General features: G+C 37.1%; 1 protein-coding gene across 1 annotated transcript in view; it reads right to left on the minus strand.

Moving 5' to 3' along the window:
* The window catches only part of PARD3B (par-3 family cell polarity regulator beta), a 391,507-nt gene that overhangs the window by 273,926 nt on the left and 102,191 nt on the right, over window positions 1-15,390 (minus strand). Inside the window, exon 3 of the mRNA XM_057372886.1 lies at window positions 9,349-9,517. Within this exon, the coding sequence (XP_057228869.1) occupies window positions 9,349-9,517 (169 nt within the window). The remainder of the gene's footprint in view (window positions 1-9,348; window positions 9,518-15,390) is intronic.

Raw genomic sequence — 15,390 nt, forward strand, 5'->3', positions numbered from 1 at the left:
TTTTGCTTTGCTTGGCTATTTTTTAAAGTACAATATCCTTAAAATGGCATTCAAATGTCAAAAGAAACTGAACTCCAGATACACATAGGATGTCTTCATCATCCAACTTGCTGGACACAGGAAAAAGTATTCATCTTATTAAACACATTGGTTTTTTACACAGCATATTATCTGTAGTTACTGAGTTTATATAAATCATTTTAGGGTAATATATCCTATCAGATTTTAAAACTAATGGATCTCAGACTCTCACACCTTCTTTTTATTCACAGATTGAAAGRGGAAAATAAGTATTTCTTCTATTTCAATTCCCAGCCCATTTCTCAACTTCAAATGAAATACTTAATGAACTGTACTACTTGAATAAACTGACACAAAGAAAATATTCTGTGCACCTGCAAAAGAGGCCATGCTGCCAAAAGCTGGTTTAGCACTTCAGCTAACATCAGTTACAGGTGCTTATGCAGTCACTTTTCCACGGTTCAATGATTTAATTTTCTTTAAAACTTTGGCAGCTAAATTGTACAGCTTGAATATCACTTTGGCAGCATTTTATTGCAAGCAGTAGAGTAACAAAATAAATTTTTTKAGTATTTTAATGGTATTTTAAAGGATGACCATAAATTACAGCATTAGTATACATTTCTGTAACAGCCACATATGACCTGTGTTTTACGTATCTAATTCAAATTAAGAACCTTTTCTGTTTTGATGTTCCCATAAAAAGAGATGTCTTACTCYTGTAGATGTTATTATTTTCTATTCTGGTCATGGTAAACTAGTTTTAGTCTTAAATTTCAAACTTCTTCTTGACAATTTTAAAAGACAAAATAGTGAAACCTCCTGAAYTTGAAACTTTCTGTGAGGTTGCAAGGAATAGGATTGTAAGAGCATCTGTAYTGGGTCCACCTCACCCAGTATCCTGAGCCTAACAGTGGTAGCAAAGACTCAAGGAGAAAGCCTAAGAGTGTTGTACCCTACCAGTTTGCAAAAAAAATAATCTGTAAAAAATTTCCAAATCTGTGTGGCATCTACACCACCATATTCCAAGACACTCATGAGCCACCTCCTGTTTATATTAYAACTCATAAATTTTTGGTGTGTTACATCAAGTTTCATAGTTTAGTTGAATGCTACATGAGAAAATCAGCTTAGGGCTGTTTTGCTTTGCAACYTGTTGAACAACAGTTGTGTTTGATACTCTAGTTTTTTTACATGGTGAGGAAATAATAATTCTTTATTGATCTGTATTAATATTTACAATGCTAAGATGATGTTATTGCTATAGAAAATTAAAAAAGGATTCAATCACAAAGCATTACTTGTCCCTTTTTTGGGGAGGGTTAAGAAGAGATGATCAAAATACTCTGCAGGATTTACCTTTCCAATGAAGATAGTTTCCTTCTTTCACTCAGTGTCTACAGTAAACAGACCTCCCTCTAATGAAGTAATGATTTACAAAGACAGCCATGGTTTATAAATCCACAGTCAGTGTGTCTGTGGGAAAATGTGCAACATATTGGGAGGGAGGTACACCTTTTACCAACTATGTTCAGGTGTAGTGAGCGAATACACAACTGTACATTTTGATTGGCTGATATTCTATCTGTTGTGAGAAACGATCACAATATGAAGTGGCACTTGAAACAAGAGGGACTAAAAATGAACTACCAACTCAAGCTCTTGAAAGGGTAAATCAAAWAGAAAGCAATGAGAAAGAACTTCATGGCAATGGGCAAATTGAATGGTTCAATGATTAGTTGTAACTTCTTTCATGATGACTTTCAGGAAGATGGGTGCACATGTGTGCAGGAACTTGCTCATTTGGAACACAACAGTAAACAATCACAAGTGAACAAATCATGCAGAAAAAAAAAGCATAAAAACTGTATTAGTTTGGCTTCTTAAGGAAAAAMGGGTGTTCTACTACCTTGAGACCTTTGGCTGAAGTCCCAATTTTTTAACGTGAAAAGTTTCCAACTTTCAAACAGCCAAGCTTAGCAGGCTCATTTCCACCTGAAATACACATTTTGCCACAGTGCTTCAGAGCTAATAACACACCACGAGAACTGTAGAGAATTACAAACACACTCTCCTGTCTTACCCAGCATAGAGGGTACTGACAGAGACTGCACTACAGCTTTGAAGTATGATTCATACTACAGCCTTTCAAAACCTTCAGCTGCAAATATTCAGCTAAGTGGGTTGCTCTGTTTCTTTTTAAGAGATAGTACTTCTAAAACTAGCTGTGCATCATAACAATATAAAAACATCACAAAATTTGTAAAATAGATAAAATCTGAGTAAAATCACTGACATTAAACAACGCGTGTCAAAAAGCAATGTTGACTTTTATAATGGAATTTATTTCATCATTTTAAGTCCCATTCATTACCATCCCCAAAACCTTCTCCAAGGCAATAAAAAGCTGAAAATCAACATATCAGCTAGAGAGCTACCACAGGAAAGTGTTTAACTTGTGATGGAAAAATATTTTTCTCCCTACTTAACATATTTTCATGAAGATAACCCTCTTACTTCAAAGTAAGGCATATTAAACCAAGTGCAAAGGGAATAGAGACGGGCAGAATAATTGATGAGAAAAAAATCTTTGGGGAAATTAGAGACAGAAGGGCTATTAAAAAGAGAAGAAATTCTTTGGTAACCAACTACGCACATAAATTTATTACCTACACTAGCACTAAATTCCTGGGTACATGAAAGGAAGGAAAGATTGGCTTGTTCCACAAACAGGCAGCCCAAAGACACAGAAACACAGGGAAATTATATATACACTTTACAGAAAACCTAACTGTATTCTTTTGCTGCAATACAAAGATAAAGCAAAACTCATTTCCACAAATCAAGGACAACTAAATAAGACCAAGCTTGAGTCATAAGGTCAAAACATACTAGACCTTCCCTCTGACTGAAATGAAAAGTTATCTTCAAACCTTTAGCTTGCCTGAAAACAGAAACCATTTGTTTTAGAAATGCAAGTAGACTTGAATTGATCATCACAATTCTATTAAAGCAGATTATACTGAATGCYGCAGAGGAGAAAAATCTATCAAGTACAGTGTCATCCTCACAACACCTACAGCAAACAGCACAGAACAACACTTGATATCATTACTATGAGAGGAGCCCTCCAGCGCAGTGAAAGAGAATACAGCCATATTTCCTTTAGGAAATAAGCAATATTCTCTCAAACCACAGAAAACAGAATTTTCTTCTACAATGCTTTTCTTTTAAAACATACCAATTTCAAAATGTTACTTTTTCCAGAATCTTATGGAAAGAAGTGTTACTTGAATGTAGTACACTCCATGTACTGACAAACATTAGAATGCTCAGCCAATAAACTGACATTGCAAGATTAAGAAGAAAAGGATGGCTTTTATGGAAGAAGGAGTGTCTTCCCAACTTATTCTTTTTTGCTGTATAYAAGGCATTAGCAACATTTGGTTTATCAGATTGTTTCATATTGTATATTTTCATAAATTTCACAAATACATAATACGTTTCTTCTGTATTTAAAAACACAGTCTGAATCTCTGTAGTATCTCAACACGAACTTGAAAGAAGACTAATCAAATATATGTTGTTTAAAATGTCCTCAAGCCTACTTATAATGCTTCCACTTCAAAGAGGATGAGAAAGAAAARAAATTCTTTCTGAGCTGTGAAGTTACACAGAAATTGTCCACATCCGTACCCTGGAGGTAACAATTTAACCCCTGTCAGGCCTATCAAGGCACAAACTTCCAAAAACTCCTGGAGGAAACATTCCCTTCAATTCCCTTAGATTTCCTATTTAGACACTGCTAATAAAAGCACCTCTACTGACTGACTTAGCAACCCAAACACATAGGGCCATTCAAAGTAAATGAGTATTTTAAACAATCCCATGAAGCACAATTTTAACTAGAGAAGCCCCAAAACCACAGGAATATGTTAAGCTAATTGAATATATTCCCCGTCTGAAGCACTTTGAAGGCAATTCCATAAGAATGCAAAGTACCCTTTCCCAAATGTTAAAAAGAGAACACAATCAGCCAGAACACAACCAACTACATCAAAACAGAAAATCAAAAACTTCTAGGATAGCACTTTTATTATCCTGTACTAACTAGATCCTCTGAGGGTTTAAGCATTCCCAGCAATCTTTGTTTTCAACGAAAAAATATTCACCGAGAAGACACTACACAAAACGTCCAGAATCAAAAGAACTGACTGCTCAAAAGCCTGCAAGTAGCTTGAAYGCCAACTACCATTACCATTTGTAAGCTTATTCCAGGAGAGAGGCTATAGTAAGTTGCTCCTAGCATTAGCTACACCTAAGTCTTCCATTTGCCTGGAACACTGATCAGATATGGGAACATGTATATAAAAGCAGAAAATCTCAGAAAATCTGAAAGATTTTCTATAAAATGAARTAATGCAAAATTTGAAATATCAAAGTAAGACCYTTCAGTGGGAAAACCAAGACATTTGCCCCACTAACAATGAAAGCTTCCAAAGGGAGGAATTAACTCCTGTAGTTTACAAAYTTTTTTCACCTGCTATCAAAAACGGTTACAAGGAATTATTTCTTTATCTAATCTCATCTTTAAATGAACACCAGTAAACGTATCAATCCATTAAGTGCCTCATTTTATTGTAATAGCCAACAAAGTAACCCAATTGTCTGCTTCCAGACTACCCTCAGAAAAAAGCTTCAAGATTCTTCAACTGCCAAATTAAGGAAAAAAAGTAAATAAAACAACAGACAAAAAAAAAAACAAAACAAAACCCCAAAACCCCATGGAAATGCCTAGTTTATACCTTACTTTTCCCCTACCTTAGTATTCAAAAGTGACAAGTATCTCTAAATACTGCCTGTCTTCCTCCAGGCAAAATCCTGACTACTTAACATCAAGGAGATGAGCAAGAGAAAAGGAACAACTAAGTTTGTGTGTAYCTGACCATCATCTACCAAATGAAGYAAACAAAACACTAAGCCAGTCATGAAGGCATTTCCAGCTCCGAGTGATTTGTCCATAAAACGGATTCTCCGTAAGTAAATTACCGCTCTCTCCTTCCTGCCCATATGGACTGAAAAGGAAAAAACAAATTGACATAATGAAAATAACTCCCCYTTTCCTGTTCTATGACCTACCACGTGGGGAAAACCACTAGAAAACAACAGTAAACTAYGAGGTGCAAAAGGAAAACAGGAGCRYWACTGGCACACTTATAGGTGCACAGAAAGTTACAAGATGGTTTATGAGGGCTATAAACTCTTTCCCTGGGATGTGTGTTACCCTACACTCATCATGTAGGCTGAAGTCATACAGCTACAAAGGATTCAACATACTGTGATTTCACTGTTCACTGYAGGGTTTTGTCTATACRCAGTTTTACAATTAAGAAACAYGGTACGAGWAAAGGCAATGAAGAATTTACAGCASTATTTAGGGTTAGAGATATTGAAGTTTACCTCCAACAAATTCTTCAAATGAAAATCAGCTATTTCAGCATTTAGTGGCCTGTATCATTCTTTGAAAATTGTTGTCATGGCCACATCATTATTGTACTCTGGGAAATTCTGCACACAAGAAACAGTGACACAAGAMAAGCTCTGCTGCCATCTTAGCAACTGTGTCTCAATGTTCTCGTATCCATAGAAATAATAAAATCAGTAGATCAATTTCTGTTTCAAACWGCTGCCTGAACACATTAAACAGTTGTGTGCTTCTCTAAATTTTATATATCTTAGCAGGTGCTTTATTACCATTTGTATKGTATCATAAAGTGTTTTCTTTACCTGAGCACAGATTCTGTCAAATTGGGATTTTTTACTTTTTCACCATTAAAAGACACTGCCAGCAATAGCATCTGATAACCCAGTGACACGGGGCAGGGAGGGAGGCATTTAAATCTGCAGCTCACCTCATGTTATGGACACAGAAGATACYGTGTCCACAAACTGGTGAAGTCTTCCTGCATTTTTTTTCTTATTTAAATATAAGAACCCACAACTGCACCTGTTTGAGAACAGAATTAGCTTTAAAAGTAGAACAGTGTTTGTATCAGAGAAAAGAAAGCAAATAGCTGAATAATTTCCTAAACTGTTTTAAAGAGACATTAAGTATTAAGAAAGTAATTTGATATCAAGTAAATTAAACTTAATKTTTGCTCTAAAATTTTGCCAATATGTGGAAGCAATGCAAAATAAAAAGTTATATTAGCTTTTGAGTCAAAMACAAGATTGTTTTTATTCTGGCTCACTTTCAGAGTTACAGGYGATAAAGGGAAAAATAAAGGGTRACCAAGTACATCGTGGAAAATCTAYGATTTCAGACAGTCGAGCTGATCAGTAGTCTAGAATACCAACCAGAAAAACACCCTCAAAGAAGCAACAATAAAAAAAAAAAAGTTTGCCATCTCTATGGGTTTTAAGATCAGATATAACATACAATTAACTTAACTAGATCAAATATACAATTTATAAAAGATAGAAATGTTTTAAGGCAGCATCTTGTGTCCGTTCTAAAACCAGTGCCAATTCTCTCACATCTGACAAAGGCAGTGTTTTGTTTCATGTGCTTATTAAGCATCAAGCACTAAGTATTCCACAAGCAGATCATTAGCCAGGCACTGTTTCTACATAAAACCATGGATCTGATTTCATGCAATATAAAACATCCAATAGAAATTAATAGGCAAAATAGTTCCACAAGTTAATAATTCATATAACCATGAATTCCCATAATTTCCGTCCTTAAATTATTCTGTAAAAATACTCAGACAGGTAAGCACAGGATAGTTCTTGAAGCACAACTCTACCATGGAAAGCAACACTTTTTCCTTATGTATATATTCAGTCACATCCTTGCTTCCAAAATAAGAATAGCTTTATAAATTAGTATTATTTATTTCTGCTAGCAAGTGAGAGTGAATTCAATAATTAGACAGGAAGCCAGAGTACTGTGGTTCATGCATCAATGATATTGATGCAACCAAATTGTCTTTCTATTTTCTTCATTTACTTTTCAATTTGCCTCTAATGGAAATAGTCACATAATTTAAGGACCAGGGACTTGTACACGAAAGACAAAGGCAAAAATTAAGTCCAAATAACTGTAAAATATGATGCAAAATCCAGGAGAGAAAACAGCTGCATTTCAGAGTATGAACTGAGTTACAGGACTATCAGATAGAAAATCTTCCACTCACCTTGTAAAGTAAACCAATMTGAAACAGAACTGATGAGACCAACACACTACATTTATGTTTTCTACTTTTAAGAAGAAATCACCATTTTAACTTCAAATATACGTTGGTATTGTACTGAAAACAAAATAGAACCCTAAGTGACTACTCTTCCCATGTTACATTTCATTTCCTTTATGGTCTAGAGTAGAATTTAATAAAAACTAGGAAATTAACTACGTGGTAGCTTACTAATAAGCTCAAGAGCTTGAGCCCTTAACTGCTTTTCATAAAATGGTCTGAGGCTGAGGTATGCTTCTCTCCAACCCTCAACTTAGGTAACAACAGTATGCTAGACAAAACACTCAAAACACTTTTTTTTTTTTTTTTAAATAGTGCTCAGAGGTATTTGGAGAACTATYTCTACATTTTGAAACATGCTAAAATGTGATAATAAAGTACAATTTAAAAATATGCAGTAAATGAAGTGGCAAAACTTTCAACCACTGAACCTTGAGCTACAAGGTATTCCGTATCTCACGCTCCCAAAAAACCACAAATATATACAAGACGTTAATAATGTCTTGTCTCAAGATTTTTAGTTACGAGAAATTCGTGTGAGTCATTAAATATGGAAAAATATTTTTCTATTCAGGAATATAGAAAGAAAATATATGATCCATTAACACAAATTTTACTCTAAAAATTCTCATGCAGCTTGAATTTTAGTATTTTCTACAACAGGCACAAAAACAAGCACAGACTTCAAGTAGAAGTTACACAGCCTCATCAGTGAACTTTATCTGAAATATTATTTTAGCTCACTGCTTTTRTTAATTAACCTTTTCCTTTWAARATATAATTRAAATAGACAACTGAACATYGCATTTCTGCAGCTGTACTCAGACTAGTCCATGAGAGTAGCACAACTAGAAATAGTACCTCTCTCCTCACCSCAGCTACTTACACTCAGATTTCACCGCACACCATTTGGAGATTGCCAGCAGTGCTCAGGAACGCAGGGAGAACTGGGCTCTTGTGGGATGCAGAGCAGGCTCTCCTGAGCATTATTCATTTGCTTTACAGGCAGACAGCCTGAGCATTCGCCTTCAATCTGGTTTTGAAAGCTTTTGCATCAGTACTTAGGTGACAGCTCAGCCTTCTCTCAATCCAAGAAGGTATTTGAAATTGCTTTGTGTTCAACATAAAAGACTCCATTTCTTTATAACTGGAAACCAGTCTGAACTCCTGGCCTTCCCAGCACACTTAAACAACACAGGGCACCAGAGCTGCAGCAGTTCATGTCTGATATTCCCTCTGATATAACAGGGAATTAAGCAGCAGCCTTTCCTAATCACAGTCTGTTCACTTGAAAGTCAGAAAGGCAAAGGGACCCCAAGTTGTGCAGCTTTTTCAAAGGTGAAGAGCTCAACTGTGCAATCAGTGTATCCCCTTTCCTGCTTCCCACACCCAAAACAGGGCACTAGCTCCAATAAATGGTAAAAGTATTTGCACACAGCAGTTCTACACTCTTTCAGGTTCCTAAAAAAAAAAAAAAAAAAGTGGGCTTTTTTCAATGACTTCATTTGAAAATATTTTCCATGGGTTCCATCTTGTGTGCTCTCAGAATACTATGATGAAGGACTCTCAGCAACTCCTGGTCAGGCACAGGACACCCCTAAGAGCCCCACCATGTGTCTGAGAGCATTGYYCAAATGCTTCTTGSWCTCTGTCAGGATTRRTGCTGTGACAACTTCCCCGGGGAGCCCTTTCCAGTGYCCAACCACTCTCTGGGAGAAGAACCTTTCTCTAATATCTAACCTAAACCTCCCCTGACTCATCTTCAGGCCATTCCCTTGGGTCCTGTTGATGGTCACCAGAGAGACTGGTGCCTGCCCCTCCATGTCCCCTCACAAGAAAGCTTTAGACCAGAATGAGGCCTCCCTCAGTCTCCCCTTCTCCAGGTTGAACAGACCAAGTGACCTCAGACACTTCTCATAKGGYTTGCCCTCCAGGCCCCTGACTGAACTGCAAGACAATCAATGGGAAAAAAAAAAAAAAAAAAAAATCTTTATACATATAAAATCAGATTACAGACATACACAGAAAAAGAAAAATCAAAGAAAAAAATAACCCTACAAGATATACATACCCAGTTTTAAGGCAGAAGGAGTCACCTCAATCTCACCAATGGGCTGAAAGGCAGCCAGCTGAGTCGCTACCTCTGTCTCAAAAGAGTCTGGGCTATTTCTGTCTGTCAAATTGCCATTGGTGCCATCAGTCTTAYGGGGAGCTTCTTGTTCATCATAAACAGCAATCAGCTATCAAAACAAAAGATAATGCAGTTTGTACATTTCAAGTATTTCCAAATTTAACTTTTTTTTTTTTTAAAAAAAAGAAACTTGTACTTTCTTTAAAGTTCAAAAATAATGATATTTCAGAACAACTCACAACATACAGGCTCCAGAAAGCACATACATTTGTGTTTAGATACATTGACTTCAATATGACTTAAATATATGTTTCAGCACTGCCGTGGGCTGACACACATTTCTCAGAGTTAGCATGCTACCATTAATGAGCATTTTACATTAGTTCAAAATACTTAAGGATGAACACATTTAAAAACACAGAACAGCATTTAATTCTTGGGGGCAGAGAGAGTTATTAGTCTAAAACATGTTAGTGTTACTGACTGACATGCTGTACAAAGGTAACACAACCACAGAAGCTGCACTGAGTGAATAGATGTATGTTTTATTTGTAAGAACATCATAACTACATTCCAAAGACAAGATACATCCAGCACAAGAACAGAGCATGAAGCCACACAGGCTGGACAGCCAGGACCTTTCACAAGGATCATCCTTTTGGTTCTTACTAATATAAAGTGATCAGATGAGGGTTAGCAGCTTCATCAAGAAGTGATTCACACACATGTGGATGGGTGTAAACTGTATTACAGCTCCAGGAAAACAGTTAAGTATATTAAAGCTCTGGGAAAACAAACCAAACTATGATTACAACGAAGTAGAAGACACGATGTTCTCAACCAACAGGATGCTTGGCACCCGGAGTCCTCTCCAGAAGCAGAGGAGGTAAGAGCAGCAGTTCAAGTGTTTTTCCTACCCTACCACCTGACATGACATAGTTCTCWTGCCATTTAAATGGCAAACACTTTGCCTAAGGTGCTCATTTATTCTACTTTCTCTGAACTCCTTCAGATTATCCTAATGTTTTTCCTAGCTAATCATGGGGATTATACACAACACACACAATTGGTTAGATGATGTCAAAATATACAGAGAAATTACTCTAAAGGATTGATTTACTGCTTTTTATCTCTGTGTGTGTTATTTTAAGGTCTGCATGTGCTCTCTCTTATAAAAATATTATAACATCAAATCTCCTCTGACACTTCTAAGACGTATCAACAATTATATCCTATGAAAAACAGTACACTGAAACAAACGTTTAAACAAACTCATTTGCCCAAGGGAAGAAATGAATGTACGAAGGAAAAGGAAAGAAAATCCTAAAGTGCTTCTAAAAGGAAGAAAGTGACATTTTCAGGTCTTCTACTCATTTATAATTTGGCTACTAGAAATGTGTTAGCTCATATTCACCAAAGCACACTTCAGAGACACACAAAACCATTTAAATAATTAGGTAGACAACTTGCTCTCTTTTTCCATGTGGAGTCTGTTTCCTTTCTGTGGCCATACAACTAAGATTTTACAACACACAATTTGTTTATATTTGTATAATCCATATAGAAAATATTAACTGCAGTAATAACAACCCTTTCTGTACCTTACTCCTGCATAACATGTTAAGTACCCAAGTGCCCACACTGCATTCATTATGTCCCAAAATTACATTTAACCAAAAAGGCTGACTGAGATCCAGACACCAACAGTTCACAGCAATTTTCTCGAGTACCAAGAAAAAGAAACAAAACAAAAAGCCCCATCCTATTGTATCTTTCATTTGTTTCCAAATAGACTATTCATGCTCATGCTGTTATGGAAGCTCATCCTGATTCAATAAGTCCCACGACCATTGTACACCAAASGGTTTGCTTTCTCGGTCTCGCTTTCGCTGTGGAAATTTAATTTCTAAGAAAGAGGCTCTTACTAATGATGAGGAAATTGGACATTGTGCAGGACTGTGGCACTGAAAGCACTTTAGGTAATAGCAAGATACAAAGTTCATTTGTGCATCCACAAAATAGAATGGAATAAATGGACTTCAGCTGTGATTTGATGAGAACAACTGAATTCCTCAACTAGACCAAGCTGAGTTTCCCCTTGTTTTCACACCATAGCATATTAAATGCTATATTACGTTGGAATATTCTATGCTTACTGCCCCAGAATGTTGCAGAAGTGAAAAGTAGGAATCGGTTAAAAAAAAAAAAAAATTAGACAAAGTGACAGGAAACASCAGCAAGAACAGTTAAATGTATGGGTACAAGTGACAGGAAACACCAGGAGAACAGTTAAATGGATAGGTACAAGGACTACCTCAGTCTCAGAAACCTCCAAAACATGTAGCAGTACATATAGAAGAGCAAACCAGGACAAAGTGATGTTATGATTACCCTACTTCTATGTGCTTTCTGCAGGTGTTTTCCACTGGTCACGGGCAGAGACCAGGACAGCAGCCAGAGCACCTCTCACAGGCTCGTGCACTTTATGACATTACTGCATACTGTGGTTTCTAAGCGCCACGCCTTTCCTTAGTCCCCTGAAGTTCAAATGAATCTTGTACAGAAATGATAATACAAAATTATTTGAACAGGCTAGTCAGGTCACAGACTCCTGACAGTGTAAGATATGGCACCTTGGCCACCTGCCAGCCCTGAAATGCCACCTGCAGCATGGCCACACCATACCCTTGCCCTGCATTCCCAGCAAGGCTGCTCCTGCTCCTCACCACGGTCCCTGCCACTTCCCCAAGGCCAGTGGCCGTGTCCCCACGGCTCCTTTTGGGTGCCCCTCAGTGCAGATGCTGCCCCTGAGGGAGTCCCATGTTCAAAGCCCTGCTCTGCTCCCGGCCAAGGGCTTCAGTGGCACCGACTCCACCTGCAGAGAGCCCAGGTTAAAACAAAGTTTCAATTGCCACAACAATATCCTCCTGTCACCGAGGGTCCCTAAAAGAACTGCCCTAGCATTGAGTGACACTACCCAAGAGCTGACAGGTTTCAAGTCAAACACCTGCCTTGATACTTGCTCAGAAATGAGCCGTGTTCAGGCAGGCTGAGGGGCAGAAATCACAGTGCCAAGTGCAGATTAAGCCTGCAGATCTTCTCCTGCCTAATTWTATGGAAGGATTACAAGTGATTTGATGCTTCTATCACCTCTGCACCTTAATGTACCGGCCACTTCCATTCACCAATGAAGAAGGTTCAGCAGATGGAGACACACTCGCTTCTCTCCTCCCAACTCCTACAGCAGAGGCACAGGAACACAAGTCAAGACGAGTCCCCTTCCCAAATGTATCCAGAGCAGCACTCCATTGTCACACTCTGAGCCGGAGCAGACAGGGCACAGATGAGAGCCGACACCTGCAGTACAGCTTGGCAAACAGCTGGAAGAAGATTCCACCCCAGCTAGACTGCACAGGCCCAACACCTGYCTGAAAATGGGAAGTCTCTTACTGCAGACATTCTGTGAGTGACTTCTGTGAGAAACCTACAGCTCCCTTGTCTACACCCAGGCACTATTTTGACAGATTAAAAAAAACAAGGAACGTGTATTTCTTTACAGTATGGAACACACCAGTAATTAAGTAACATGATCTAGAATTGAACTCCCATTTTTTTACAGAGTGTGGAAGGGAGATGCTGCAGTACTGCCTGTGGAGGTAGCAAAGATGTGATGTCTTTCCTCCCCAGGGAAATAAACAGCCATTTGTTTTTAAAATGTTTATTTGGGAGAGAACTCCTCGGGACTACAGTTGCAGCAGCATCTTATCAGTAGSAATTCTAACACAAATACATTGCTAATCAATGAAAGTATTATAAATATCTGCTTCAGCCTTTCAAAGGGAATTAACACAATAAAGGTTATGTAAATTAACTACTCAAAAATAATTCTCATAATTGACTTCTCATTTCCAATAGGAAATTTTTTTTAATTGAAACAGACTGCCAAACTCTTCTGAYTGAAAAGAATTTCAGGACACACTRAAGAACCCCCACAAACATATCGTGWAAACAACAACMCTGTTTGCAGCACTGGTTTATTCTTTACCAGTTCAATATTTACAAATATTGAGAATTCAGTAGGTCAGCTGATCAGTTTTTTTTTAACACATCAAAAGATTACTGTAGACATTTGTAAGCTGCATAAGTCATACAATTCTGTACGCTTGCTGTAGTCAGGCATCTCCTTTTTTAAAGATTATTTAAAGAACATGAATATTTATTGTGAAAGAAATCTATGTATTTCTATATGGGTGAAATAGTTCCATAATCCTTATTATTATTACCATTAATATTAAAGAGATATTAAATAAAGATATTATCTAACTCTCTTAACATCCTACCAGTTACCTTGAAAATCAATAAACTATCAAAATTTAGTAYTTAGCCATCATTTTTGATTACTACATTCTTTCTACCAATACAGACATAGTCACAACACAAGGCAGCAATAATGAAYACTTCCATTTTATTGGCATTTTTGGTGGTACCTTATTACAAGGCACTGTAATACAGTCAAATTTTAACTTTTTTTGCTGCTCTATGGCATAGTTCTTCCAATACTTTACTGATATTTCAACTGGAAATCTTGCTGAAAAGTAAAACAAGATTATGTGCAAATGTTGTGACTATATTCCCAAAGATATTMATTTGAGTAACATCAAGTGAAGGGCACATGCTACAGCCATGCCTCCCTGGGCACTGAGAGAGGAACCACACACACAAGAGGCAGCAAAGGAAGTCCTTCCAAATTAATACTGCAGCAGTTTTGTTTCAGTACTCACTAATTAAGCTTAATTAAACACTGGAGTTTCAGAATTCTAAAGAAAAACATCCTCACCTTTGAACAAATAGCTGTGATTTAAGGCAATTGTTTGYTAAGTCAGAAACAGCTGACTTTACAATGCCCTACACACCATTTTAAATAAAAGGTTTCATAATTATTTCCCTTCAAACTACACTTTTGACAACTAGATTACTGTTAATGAGGTTAAAACCTGTATATTTTGCTAGCTTTTCTGAACTGAATTAGAAAATAGACACCACTATTTCCTTTCTAACCCTGAACAYCAGGCATGTACACGAAGCACTAAGGAAGAAATGGCAAAACACAAGCTTGTTTGCAATTAAATTAATCAGCTTTCAATTACTGTCAGGATAAAATCACTAAGAGAAGTTCTCAGTCATAGGCTAGCATCAGTACATGATTGAAAAGGTACAGTTTTCAACAGTTGAAATTATATGTTCAAAACCACAAAAAGCAATTAAATGCTCAACTTGTATTAAATTTTTCATTCAGGTTGGATGGAAWTATTTCCTCCTAATTTTTTTTCCCCACATTCACTTTACATAGATTCTTCTCTCACTTATGGACAACTGGAGGCAATACAACTGAGGTTTATTCCAGACATGTTTGTTTCCTGTTCAGGTACTCTCTATCCATGACTTCAAATACCCATTTAGAAAAACGACTTTTTAAACCATATCTTTATTTCTGATGTCAAGTGCTCCTCTGGGAGTGGTTAGAGTGGTTATCAGTTGCTCACAAAATAATGTGGCTAAAATATTCTCCCTTTTTTGGGTCCATTAGCRAAGACTTTCCACAGAAAGCACCTGAATTGTAACAAAGAGCTATCAGGAGGAGTGAATTAAAAGCTCAGTAACTATTTCACGCAGCTTAATGACATAAGGAGAAGTKGTGGCTTAAGCTACAGCAGAAACTGATATTCACCACAGCAGTGCATTACCTTGTTCTCTGGTCCCTCACTTTGGGATYTGTAGAGCTAATCTTGCATTTTTCCTTACACAYACAAAAYAAAGAAACAGAAAGWTGCACAGTGTCTCTATATGTGACACACTGATACCAGAAAACAGCAATGACCAAAATAACATTTCAAAGTAATTTAAAAGAACAGAACTTCMACTCTCCCCAGGTGCTTTGACCCTTGAACAGCAGATGGGAAAAGGCTGCAGTTGACAGCAACC

Source organism: Malurus melanocephalus, unplaced genomic scaffold (genome assembly GCF_030028575.1).
Source record: "Malurus melanocephalus ecotype Western Australia unplaced genomic scaffold, MMel_1.1 scaffold_180, whole genome shotgun sequence".
Lineage (NCBI taxonomy): Eukaryota > Metazoa > Chordata > Aves > Passeriformes > Maluridae > Malurus > Malurus melanocephalus.